Source organism: Bombina bombina, chromosome 7 (genome assembly GCF_027579735.1).
Source record: "Bombina bombina isolate aBomBom1 chromosome 7, aBomBom1.pri, whole genome shotgun sequence".
Taxonomy (NCBI): Eukaryota; Metazoa; Chordata; class Amphibia; order Anura; family Bombinatoridae; genus Bombina; species Bombina bombina.
In genome coordinates this window covers 260,049,510-260,063,002 of record NC_069505.1, presented here as the reverse complement: position 1 = coordinate 260,063,002, position 13,493 = coordinate 260,049,510, and the positions used below count along the sequence as shown (strand labels likewise).

General features: G+C 39.8%; 1 protein-coding gene across 1 annotated transcript in view; it reads right to left on the bottom strand.

The window, feature by feature from the left end:
* Positions 1-2,093: 2,093 nt before the first annotated feature.
* The window catches only part of COL7A1 (collagen type VII alpha 1 chain), a 398,512-nt gene continuing 387,112 nt past the window's right edge, over positions 2,094-13,493 (bottom strand). The window contains exons 103-113 of the mRNA XM_053689357.1: positions 9,034-9,105; positions 5,972-6,007; positions 5,816-5,896; positions 4,390-4,443; positions 4,190-4,243; positions 4,040-4,102; positions 3,802-3,864; positions 3,335-3,451; positions 2,830-2,907; positions 2,583-2,636; positions 2,094-2,204 (exon numbers count right to left, since the gene is read on the bottom strand). Of these exons, the coding sequence (XP_053545332.1) occupies positions 2,094-2,204; positions 2,583-2,636; positions 2,830-2,907; positions 3,335-3,451; positions 3,802-3,864; positions 4,040-4,102; positions 4,190-4,243; positions 4,390-4,443; positions 5,816-5,896; positions 5,972-6,007; positions 9,034-9,105 (783 nt within the window). The remainder of the gene's footprint in view (positions 2,205-2,582; positions 2,637-2,829; positions 2,908-3,334; positions 3,452-3,801; positions 3,865-4,039; positions 4,103-4,189; positions 4,244-4,389; positions 4,444-5,815; positions 5,897-5,971; positions 6,008-9,033; positions 9,106-13,493) is intronic.

The following is a 13,493-nucleotide window of genomic DNA, read 5'->3' as shown; positions in this document are numbered from 1 at the left end:
CCAGGACACAAAGGATTTTAATGACAGAAAATTTCTTTTTTTTTCCAGGTACAAACGTCATTACAATGTGTCGCAGAGTAAACATTAAAGACAGCCAGCAAAATGACTGCAGCTTGATATATTTATATTATTAATGTAAAATGACATAAGTGCAAACTGACACAAATATTACATGGGATGGGACGTTACTAGTGAAAGGATTTGCTTAAAAAGAACATATTAAAGGGGCAGGAAACCTAACATTTTTCTATGATGATTAAGATAGAGGGGCCTATTTATTAAGGTGCGAGCGGACATGATCCGATATAGCGGATCATGTCCACTGCACATCGATAAATGCCAACAGCATAGGCTGTCGGCATTTATCATTGCACAAGCAGTTCTGGTGAACTGCTTGTGCAATGCCGCCCCCTTCAGATTAGCAGGGGGTGTCAATCAGCCAGATCGTATAAGATCGTACGGATTGATGTCCGCGGCCTCAGAGCAAGCAGACAAGTTATGGAGCAGCGGTCTTTAGACTGCTCCTTAACTACGGTTTCCGGAGAGCCTGAAGGCTCGCCGGAAACACGGGGATATTGCTTTGTTCTGATTTTATTATTTGTTAAAGAGATATCTAGATAGACAGTGAGCACATTTCTGCTGCCATCTAGTGCTTTTGCTAATGTATAACATTGCAGCAAAACTGCAAAAACAAAAAAGCTGCACTACTAATGTGAAGAAACCTAAAAGACCCAATGCAGTTAAAAATATCTAAAAAATGATCACTCAACAAATATTTAATAGATTACAATAAAAAGTGCAATATAATAAAAAACGTTGGTCACTAAAAACTATTTCAGCAAACAAGAAGTAAATGTATTTAGAAAGTTTTCACACTTGATCAGTATGTTAATTTACTGTAAGACTGTAAAAAACATCTTGTAATTACCAAGTGTTTCATAAATGTTTTCACAAAGATATCCCAAAAATATGGTCTGTGTCCAGCCCTTGCAGAAAAACATTACACATTCCTGATGTAAACATAATTTTTTTTAACTAGTATGAGAATTGGTAAAAGTCATAAACCGTGCTCTATAGAATTAAATGTAGGTGTGCTCAAGGGAGGGATTATATGACTGCAGATAGAAGCTCACAGGAAATTTAAATAAGTCAGTTTTGTAAAATAAGTTTTAGCAGTTTAACATTTATGAGTTGTTCATTTTAATGTACTCTTGAAACACATGGTCAGGAGAAAGTTTAGCATGCAGGGGTCTCACATGAGAACACGATGCAGTAACTAAAGGGTTAGTATAATGACACAAGGAACACAAACAATGCTCAGTAGACAAGACGGATGCAGAAAACACCCACACGTCATGCTACATTCAGGGCAAGTCCTCGAGCTGGGGAGTTGGGAGTTAAAATGAAGTCTTTAATACCTAGCACAATATTTCATAAGATATTTAATACAACCAAGAAATGAAATCTGCATCATAAACACATCAGTTCATTATTTCACAGTTAAATAACCTTCATATTCCATTACTGCACTATAGGATTTACTTTTTGTTTACTTAAAATACAAAGTTGGCCAAATATGGGGATGTGATACTAACGCCAGTGGCAGCAGATTTCGGCTAATAGGGCAGACATAACTGTGGCATGGTGGTTTAGTTACAGAAGGGATCCTGCTCTTTGTGGTTTAAAGATTTTAACAGCTATAAAACACACATGCTCTAGTCATATTTTTCTGAGCTAAATATCTCTTGAACTCAGCAAAAACTCTTTGTAGCGGATCAGCTGAAACTTTAGTGAAACAACTCCAGTAATTGGAGAGATTTCTTTATGAATTTAGGCCACTATATGCTAAGTTAACCATGTCTTTATGAAGAATATATAACTTACAGAATCACTTAAACCTGACGTTTGTTTTGTTCTTTTACTTTCCTTTATCTAAGATAAAAGCAATAAACAGCAGAACTAAAATACGTTTTTGTTACCCACAGGATTAACAAGAAATTTCAACTGACCTCCACAGGCTGCAAAAAAAACAGATGATAGCAATTAGTATTTTATGCTCACATTAATGCACCAATCTTTTTTTTAGATTAAAACTACATTATCCTCATATTAGTGACCCTTCTACATAACACAAAGATCGGGGGATTTAACTCACCACAGTGCTGGCTCATTTCCTGTCTGACAAAGCCTCGAATTTCATCCTCCTAGAGGCAAAAATAAATAAATAAGATTAGATATCATCAATATAACAGGCAAGTCTACTTACTCACAGGTGAAGAGTATGAGAAATAACAAAGCACAAATAGCTGCAAGGTGAGCTTAGAGAAACCTGTAAAGTAACTATTTATAGTCATTTAACAAAGTTTAATAAGAGCAGCCGGGAGTTTATTATTCCACCACCCCAATGAGCAGCCAGCATCAGCTTCTTTCTACTATACCATAACAACTTAATATATTTATTTGCAATGAACAGAGAGCAAGCAGACATTTATATGTACAATATAACTCCAGTAGAGGTTGTTAATGAATAACGCTACGTAATTTTGCGGTGCAATACAAAAAAATATCATAATAAAACCCACCGTCATGCCTGGTGCTCCCTTGTCTCCTTTGTTGCCATCAAGCCCAATGTTACCCTAAAATTGATAGAAAGAGTTATGAAATTGCTTCTGACTGACTTGTGAAGCACCAGTGGTGCCTGACACCCAGCCTTGACTGTTGTTTCAAATATCTAAGCAATAATTTAAGACAATAAATAACACATAAGCACAGGTTATTGCACAGCTGTTTGCATCAATAGACAAAGTAGGACGTAAAACATCCCAGCACCTGATCTCCTCTCTCTCCTGGTATTCCAGGGATCCCTCGTGGTCCCGTTACTGACTCTCCAGAAGGACCTCTCTCACCCTGAAAAAAAGAAAATAAGGAAGGTTTAGCACCCATTTTCTAAGTAATAATGAAAAGCTTCTTCATTCTGCCTGAATATTGAGAACCCTCCCCATATGTTGACAAATGAACCTGATCCACTTCATGTTCTGTATGAATATAATAGTGTTATGTTGCTGAGATTTCAGACTATGATTTCTGTGAAATCTACCAAAAAATTATTCATGGAGACACTGATCCAAATTTTTTTTGTTAAATTAGCTTGCACATTATGATCAAGTTGTTGATGGTTCTCTAGTTTATATAGAAGATATGCAATTATTGAACTCAATAGACATTTTGTCTTTAACCTTCATCTCATCATACTGGCTTCTCTCTGGTTGCAAATTTTACTAGTTATGAAAGTCAATCAACAAGCTTGTATTACATAGATGTTCAACATTTTTACCTTCTGTCCCTGAAGACCTTCAGGTCCTTTAGGACCCACAGGACCTGGTGGACCTGGAGGTCCAAGAAGTCCATCTGCTCCTCTTGGGCCAGATGGGCCAATTGTTCCAACGATACCCTGAGAAAAGATCAATGACAAATGATAATCAACATGATCTATCACTTGAGAAACATGTTTAGAACTATTCATAGATGAATGAAGTAGGATAGTGAAAAACACAGGTGCTCCTGTGCCTTATTGATAACAAATGCGCATTTATCTAATTAAATAAGACACAGTCTATCATGAGCTATGCTATTCTGGGTATTAGATGAGACACATTTAAAGTCAAGAACAGTTCTGTTGCTGCTAAATTAAGTCACATGTCTCTGTGTACATAGCTTGGCACAATGTGTTCATCCTAAATTTACACTAAAACTGCATTGATAGATTCTGGGATGATTTGTACTAAACGTAAATATACTCACTCTATCTCCTTTTTCTCCTTGATCGCCTTTTGCGCCTTGAAGACCTTCCATACCTCTGTCACCCTACAATAAGATGACAACATTGATCGAAAAACTGCGTAGCCTATCAGTTGTATCGGGCAAAACATCACATAAAAACATAGACCTTAGAATGTGTTCCATATAAAATAATCTATTTGCATTCTCTGATAAATGCACCACTACTGCCTAGTGAATGTCTCCAACCGTCTTTCCTTACCTTATTTCCCACCAATCCTTCCTTTCCAGGTAGACCAGGATGTCCAGGTATTCCAGGGTCTCCCTGAGAAGAAAACATAAATTCAAACATTTGTTATAAGATCAAGCTAAGTCGCATTATTCAATTTAGATCACATTATATTCTACTCACAGAATCTCCTTTCCTCCCCGATAGTCCAGGACGACCAGGGATGCCTGGTTCACCCTAAAAAACACCCAGAGAATAAATGTATAAAAAACTCTCCCAGGTGTTTTTATACAAAGAGTAACAAACTATATAATCTGAATAACAGATTGCAGTTAGCACATAATTGTAATTCTATTTGGTGCTATATAAACAATATTCCTTACCCGGTCTCCCTTTTCACCATCTTGACCACAAAGTCCTTTCACGCCACGGTCTCCCTTAAATAAAAGCTCATTGTTAAAAATATATTGACTTTTTTTCAAAAACAAATAAATAGTATAATTGTGGGGTTTTTAGCCTCTGTTTAGTGCTTAGTTACTAATGAAAGTAAAGCTATTATTATAGTATAAAATATAGAGAAAATAACTCATTGTGTAGGTCATTAACAAATGTAGACAGGCCAGAAGGCTTGTCTTTCCCACAGAAAAACTCTGAATTACATTGTTTCCAATGCAGCAAAGGATTATGGGCAAGATATGCAAATTAGGTTTACAATGACACACCTTTTTACTTCAAGTCTGCTTTTCAGCAGATTCCCTTTACACCAAAGCATCGCTGTTCACACAGCTTATAAACTTAGCTAGGGTTAGTGCAGTGATTCATAACCATCCCAGGACAGACTGTTTTGTGGTTTTTGCCACTCATCAGCTGGGAGAAGGTTTGAATCATTGCTGGGTGAAGTTGATTTCGGGACAAAATACATCATTTAACATTTTTAGAGGTTTTCTGTGGGAAAGACAAGCCTTCTGGCCTGTCTACATTTGTTAATGACCTACACAATGAGTTATTTTCTCTATATTTTGTGCGTAGTGGAGGATTTTAAACTAACCTTTTACCTCCCCCTAATTTTAAATGTTGTTGTATTTTGCCCCTAAATCAACTTAACCCAGCAGTGATTCAAACCTTCTCCCAGCTGATGAGTGGCAAAAACCATGAAACAGTCTGTCCTGGGATGGTTATGAATTACTGCACTAACCCTAGCTAAGCTTATAAGCTGTGTGAACAGCAATGCTTTGGCGTAAATGGAATCTGCTGAAAAGCAGACTTGAAGTAAAAAGGTGTGTCATTGTGAACCTAATTAGCATATCTTACACAGAATCCTTTGCTGCATTGGAAACAATGTAATTCAGAGGTTTTCTGTGGGAAAGAAAAGCCTTCTGGCCTGTCTACATTTGTTAATGACCTACACAATGAGTTATTTTCTTTATAATTTGTGCGTAGTGGAGGATTTTAAACTCGCCTTTTACCTCCCCCTAATTTTAAATGTTGTATAGTATAAAATAAAGAGCTATTTATTCCTCTTTTGCCTGTGTCTCCTTTGCCTTATCGTCTTCCCTCGTAGCTGCGTCTTGTAAAAGTTTGCAGGTTGTCCCTATGCACAAGTTTTCCTCTTATCTAGCCTGTGAAGCAATTCACCCATATGTCTTCAGTGAATAAGCGATCACAGTGGTACAGAGCATTGTGCACAAGGTTATTTAATGTTGTAAATAGAACTATTATACAGCCCTCTGGGGTAGATGGAAATAAATAACAATTAAATAAACAGTTTCCTGTTGACATTTCCCTTTAGCCCAGTCCCGGGTTCCTTACCTTTAGTCCTCTCATTCCGTTCATCCCATTATCTCCCTTCTCTCCCCGTGTGCCTGGAATTCCATCCTTCGCCGGCTGACCCTGGAGACAGAAGTTAGAGATAAGCTTCTCACGCAACTCACCTTCACTTGTACTCAACATTTATATGACACTCACAGGCTCTCCTGGTTCACCCGACTCTCCACGTTCTCCCTAAAAAAGAACAGACACTTATTGGATATGTGACAATTCCTGTGTTTGCAAATGCACAATTGATATTAATTTTAATACCTCACTCAAAGATGCATAAACATGAGTTATCTGTATGGTTTGTTCCATATACTTACAAACAAACATTAGTGAATTTATTCTATAGGAACTACAGCAATGTGCTTTACTGTACTTAGGCCTATTCACCTTTCTGATGTCTATATTAATGTATACAAAACCATTAGCACAGTTAAAGAAAACTATCCAATGCAGTTTCATTTTTTTTTATTCTGCACATTTCAATCTGCCACTAGAGTGAATTGTGCAGGATTTAGAAATCTCACTCTGCAACAATTGCATGATCAAGGCAGGAGATAATTTCCTGTTCCTAATTAACCACAGCAGATAAGATAAATAATAATAATAAGTTATTAGTCCATTCAATACTAATGACAGGTAAACATCCTTATGTCTTTCATAAGGTGGTCCAATACCATGTATGAACACAGCACCACTGAATGTGCACGGTGGTGAGGAAAAACTGCAACTCCTCTCAGTCACTATGTAATTCATACAATCCATCAGCACTTATAGGAATAAAAAGTTGATCTTTTATTGAAGAATCAAGTTTAAAATAAGCTTATTTTAAACTTGATCCTTCAATAAAAGATGAACTTTTTATACCTATAAGTGCTGGTGGATTGTATGAATTTCATAAGGTGGTGAGAGGCCTCAAGTCCATTATGTCTGGTATTCAACTGTTGGCCAGTAGGAGGTGGCAAAGATTCCCAAAAACTATGAGTGCTCAATCCCCCCCCCCACCATCACCACCACTCTAATCAGCCAGCCTTATCTTTGCCTCCCAGGAGGAAGGTGAAGAATTGAGGTGCTCCAGATTCTTCATTGAGAGGCTCATTTACCCCTCAGAGAGGAGATTAGAGCGTGGGGTAGTGACACAATTACTCTTGCTGTAGGAGTTAGTCACAAGCTTGCCATAGGTGTCTCGGGGACCGGTCCCTTAGCCTCCTACTGTTGATTTATCAATATACTGATTACAGTGATCCTCTGCTGTGCCATTCACAGCACTGGATGAGCTCTCTACTGGAAGCCGCCATTTCTGCAGTGGGTAAGCACAGTAGAGTGGGTGTGGTCAGGTAAGCACAGTAGAGTGGGTGTGGTCAGGTTAGCACATTAATCAGCTTGCACTCATGTAGCCCACAGGCTATTACTAGGTACAGTTTTTTATACAGTTCATCATAGCCAGGGGATACATTTATTAGACAGTTTAAACCATTTCATATACTTTAGTCTGTGCATGACTTATGTATAATTTTTATGGTAGATGACTGTGTGCTGTGGAACCTCTTAGTGAATTTTGACCGGTTCATTTTTTGTGTTTTTGTGCAAGTTTGGGGATTTTCTGTTATGCGCAATAGCACATGCTTTGTTGCGCAGCTTTTCATCCCCGGCGGGCTGCAGTCATGCTGCTGACTCAGATTAGCTCAGTTCAGGATGCAATTGTTATTTTAATGTTCAGATGGCATTTTTGGCGGTGCAGTGGTTAAAGGTAAAGTCAAAATTAAACATTCATGATTCAGATAGGGCATGCAATTTGAAACAACTTTCCAATTTACTTTTATGCATCAAATTTGCTTTGTTATCTTTGTATTCTTTGTTAAAAACGCTAAACCTAGGTAGGCACGTATGCTAATTTTTAAGCCCTTGAAGGCCGCCTTATCTCAGTACATTTTGTTCGTTTTTCACATTTAGAAGCTGCTAGTTCATGTCATCATGTCATATATATATATATATATATATATAATATTGTGCTCACTCCCGTGGAGTTACCTAGAAGTCAGCACTGATTGGCTAAAATACAAGCTTGTCAAAATAACTGAGATAAGAGGACAGTTTGCAGAGGCTTAGTACAGGCTTGAAAACCAGTGCTGTAGTGGGAGATTACAATGTTCAAAATAAAAAAAATGAAGGTACATTGGATAGTTTGTGGTTACTATGGCTAATGGTTGCCTTTATGGGGATTTTATGGGAATCTTTGCCCCCTTTTAGTGGCCAGGAATGGAATCCCAGAATAATAGACTTGCAGACCACCACCAGAAAAGAAATACATTTGTCAGGTAAGCATATTTTTTAAAAAAACTTTTCCTCTGCAATTTGTTACTCGTCTGGGACTAATCGGCTAGTGGGATATCCATGGACTGAACAACAATGAACATTTTGCAATGCTGTGATTAATTGTTGAGGTAAATTATTCATATATAAAAGATACTTTAAATTTCTTTTAATGGATGCATTTGTGGCCCTCTAATACTGGTTGCCCATCAATAGCCTATTTATGTCATTATCTAACCTAGTAGTAACATTATCTAACCAAGTAATGCCATTATCTAACATAGTGACCTCATTATCCAACTCAGTGATGTCATTATCTAACCTGGTAATGTTATCTAACCTAGTGACATCATTATCCAAACTAGTGATGTCATTATCTAACTTAGTAATGTTATTATCTAACTTAGTGACATCATTATCCAAACTAGTGATGTCATTATCTAGCCTGGTGACATAATTATCCAACTTAATGAGGTCATTATCTAACCTGGTAATGTTATTATCTAATAAACCTAGTTTCATCATTATCCAACTTAGTGATGTCATTATCTAACCTAGTGATGTCATTATCTAACCTAATAATGTAATTATTTAACCTAGTGACATCATTACCTAACCTAGTAATGTCATTACTTAACCTATTGACATCATTATCTAACCTTGTGACATTTTATAACCTAGTAATGCTATTATTTAACCTGGTAACAACATTTTCTAACATGGCTGTGTAAAAAGAAATGTAGATTAAGTGCAACACTACTAAAATAAATAGGGGGTTAACACCTAGAGGTGAATCCAAAAGAGGTGACATTATGTTTGTTGTTTGTTTTTTGAGTTTGGGTTCGTTTAGCCAAGATGGTCTGCCTTGGTGATACTATTTGTGTATTATCTGTTGTTACCTTTTGTCCACCAGGACCGCGAGGGCCTAGAAAGCCAGTTGCACCTTTGTCTCCTTGCTCACCTTTAACCCCCTGTTATGACAAAAACAATGTTATTACCACTGAGAACCCTTTATGAGAATGTCACTATGTTTAGGTCTTGAGCCCCTGAAATAACAGTCCACACCAAAAGTGCTCATATACAGACATGTAAACACATACAATGGCCTAAATGATAAAGCGTGTAAAGTGATGGCATTGCAGAAAGTGTTGTAGCTGCTCTTTTGGGGCCCCACAATGTTAGCGGGTTGGTTATGAGATGTATATGTAGTATTTTAGTTTATGAGAAGTGATTATGGTATCAGGAGGTCTAATATTTTGTGTTAATCTTTATATAGGTTTCACTGAATGTTGACACAGGGATGGGCCATACAAGGGGCAGGGCATACAGGAGAAGGGAATAAGGGCACTGGGCTGAGGGGCCCCACAAATTTATCTTGCCCAGGGCCCCGCAAATTGTAAGGTTGGCACTGCCTCAGTGTAAGGCATGTGATTGGCGTGTACATGTACCTCTCCTTACTGTCTCATCTGCCATATCCTTCTGAGGTACAGCAACGTATTGCTCATCGGTCTGAGATTGTAACTATAATGTAATAGATACTGTATGTAATGCAAACCTATTAAAAATAACATTCTCTAAGGAAATATAATATGTCTCTTTAACTCCAAGTGAACGGTTATTTTTATATTGTATATTATTTTATCCTTTTCATGGGAATCTGCAGACATTTTCCAAGGAGAGGACAAACTAGAAAAGAGAGGCCACACTAGTAAGAAGAGGCCACGCTAGTAAAGAGAGGCCACACTAGTAAAGAGAGGGCACACTAGTAAGGAGAGGGCACACTAGTAAAGAGAGGCCACACTAGTAAAGAGAGGCCACACTAGTAAAGAGAGGCCACACTAGAAAAGAGAGGCCACACTAGTATGGAGAGGGCATACTAGTAAGTAGAGGGCAAACTAGTAAGGAGAGGGCAAACTATAAGAGAAGAAACACTAGTATGGAGAAGGCAAACTAGAAGATAGGCCACACTAGTATGGAGAGGGCAAACTAGAAGATAGGCCACAATAGTAAGAAAAAGCCACTCTAGTAAACAGAGGTCATGCTAGTAAAGAGAGGCCACGCTAGTAAGGAGAGGCTTATATTTTCTTAAAGAATGCTATTTGGTTGGTTACAGTTAGGGCTAGGGTTGGTTACAGTTAGGGCTAGAGTTGGGTTTGTTACAGTAAGGGCTAGGATTGGGTTGGTTACTCTTAGGGCTAGGGTTGGGTTTGTTACAGTAAGGACTAGGATTGGGTTGGTTACAGTTAGAGCTAGGGTTGGGTTGGTTACAGTTAGGGCTAGGATTGGGTTGGATACAGTTAGGGTTAGGTTTGGTTACAGTTAGGGTTGGTTTGGTTATAGTTAGGGGTTGGGTTGGTTACAGTTAGGGCTAGGGTTGGTTTGGTTATAGTTATAATTAGGCCTAGGGTTGTGTTTACAGTTAGGCCTGTGTTGGTTACAGTTAGGGCAAGGGTTGGGTTGGTTACAGTTAATGCTAGGGTTGGGTTGTTTATATTTATAGTTAGGGCTAGGGTTGGTATGATTCAGATAAGGACTACTGTTGTGCTGGTTACACTTAGGGCTAGGGTTGGGTTGGTTACAGTTAGGGCTAGGGTTGGGTTGGTTACATTTAGGGCTAGGATTGGTTACAGTTAGGGAAAGGGTTTGGTCAGATTAAGACTAGGGTTGCATTGGTTATAGTTAGGGCTGGTTACAGTTAAGGCTAGGGTTGGGTTGGTTACAGTTAGCACTAGGGTTGGGTTGGTTACATTTAGGGCTAGGATTGGTTACAGTTAGGGAGAGGGTTAGGTCAGATTAAGACTAGGGTTGCATTGGTTAGAGTTAGGGCTGGTTACAGTTCAGGCTAGGGTTGGGTTGGTTACAGTTAGCGCTAGGGTTGGGTTGGTTACAGTTAGGGCTAGGGTTGGGTTGGTTACAGTTAAGGCTAGGATTGGTTACAGTTAGGGAAAGGGTTAGGTCAGATTAAGACTAGGGTTGCATTGGTTACAGTTAGGGCTGGTTACAGTTAAGGCTAGGGTTGGGTTGGTTACAGTTAGCGCTAAGGTTGGGTTGGTTACAGTTAGGGTTGGGTTGGTTATAGTTATAGTTAGGGCTAGGGTTGATATTGTTCAGATAAGGACTACTGTTGTGCTGGTTACAGTTAGTGCTAGGGTTGGGTTGGTTACAGTTAGTGCTAGGGTTGGGTTGGTTACAGTTAGCGCTAGGGTTGGGTTGGTTACATTTAGGGCTAGGATTGGTTACAGTTAGGGAGAGGGTTAGGTCAGATTAAGACTAGGGTTGCATTGGTTAGAGTTAGGGCTGGTTACAGTTCAGGCTAGGGTTGGGTTGGTTACAGTTAGGGCTAGGGTTGGGTTGGTTACAGTTAGCGCTAGGGTTGGGTTGGTTACAGTTAGCGCTAGGGTTGGGTTGGTTACAGTTAGGGCTAGGGTTGGGTTGGTTACAGTTAGGGCTAGGGTTGGGTTGGTTACAGTTAGCGCTAGGGTTGGGTTGGTTACAGTTAGCGCTAGGGTTGGGTTGGTTACAGTTAGCGCTAGGGTTGGGTTGGTTACAGTTAGGGCTAGGGCTGGGTTGGTTACAGTTAGGGCTAGGATTGGTTACAGTTGGGGAAAGGGTTAGGTCAGATTAAGACTAGGGTTGCATTGGTTACAGTTAGGGATGGTTACAGTTAAGGGTTGGGTTGGTTACAGTTAGGGCTAGGGTTGGGTTGGTTACAGTTAGCGCTAGGGTTGTGTTGGTTACAGTTGGCGCTAAGGTTGGGTTGGTTACAGTTAGGGTTGTGTTGGTTACAGTTAGGGGTTGGGTTGGTTAGAGTTAGTGCAATGGTTGGGTTGTTTATAGTTATAGTTAGGGCTAGGGTTGATATGGTTCAGATAAGGACTACGGTTGTGCTGGTTACACTTAGGGTTGGGTTGGTTACAGTTAGTGCTAGGCTTGGGTTGGTTACAGTTAGGGCTAGGGTTGGGTTGGTTACATTTAGGGCTAGGATTGGTTACAGTTAGGGAAAGGGTTAGGTCAGATTAGGACTAGGGTTGAATTGGTTACAGTTAGGGCTGGTTACAGTTAAGGCTAGGGTTGGTTACAGTTAGGGCTAGGGTTGGGTTGGTTACAGTTAGGGCTAGGGTTGGGTTGGTTACAGTTAGCGCTAGGGTTGGGTTGGTTACAGTTAGGGCTAGGGTTGGATTGATTACAGTTAGTGCTAGGGTTGGGTTTGTTACAGTTAGGGCTAGGACTGGGCTGGTTACAGTTAGGGGTTGGGTTGGTTGTAGCTAGGGTTGGGTTGGTTACAGTTAGTGCTAGGGTTGGGTTGGTTACAGTTAGGGCTAGGGTTGGGTTTGTTACAGTTAGGGGTTGGGTTGGTTGTAGCTAGAGCTAGGGTTGGATTGGTTACAGTTAGTGATAGGGTTGGGTTAGGGCTGGGGTTGGGTTTGTTACAGTTAGGGCTATGGTTGGGCTGGTTACAGTTAGTGCTAGCGTTGGGTTGGTTATAATTAGGGTTGGATTGGTTATAGTTACGGCTAGGGTTGGTTGTAGCTAGGGCTAGGGTTGGTTACAATTAGTGCTAGGGTTGGGTTGGTTACAGTTAGGGCTAGGCTGGTTACAGTTAGGGCTAGGGTTGGGCTGGTTACAGTGAGGGCTAGAGTTGGGCTGGTTACAGTTAGGGTTGGGTTGGTTACAGTTAGTGCTAGGGTTGGGTTGGTTGTAGTTAGGGCTAGGTTTGGTTGGTTACAGTTAGTGCTAGGGTTGGGTTGGTTGTAGTTAGGGCTAGGTTTGGTTGGTTACAGTTAGTTCTAGGGTTAGGTTGATTATAGCTAGGGCTAGGGTTTGGTTGGTTACAGTAAGTGCTAGGGTTGGGTTGGTTACAGTTAGGGTTTGGTTGGTTACAGTTAGTGCTAGGGTTGGGTTGGTTACAGTTAGGGCTAGGCTGGTTACAGTTAGGGTTGGGTTGGTTACAGTTAGTGCTAGGGTTGGGTTGGTTGTAGTTAGGGCTAGGTTTGGTTGGTTACAGTTAGTGCTAGGGTTGGGTTGATTATAGCTAGGGATAGGGTTGGGTTGGTTACAGTTGGTGCTAGGGTTGGTGTTAGGGAATGTTTTCCTTACCAACGCCATCTTGTTCTAGTTTCCATTTTGTCTTAGGCATCCATCTTGTCTAAGAAACATTTATTATAGCAATTTATTATGTAGTGGGAAAGATGTAGATGTTATGAATCTTTGTATAGCTAGGTTGGCCTTGTAAATGTTCCTGGCGATGCGCCTGGAAGCTGTTATCTCTATAAGATGCTCACACGGCCTTGCTGTGGGCCCAGATGTACCTTTATTATGGTTATAAGAAACACTGCTTCTCAAAACTCTATTTTACCTA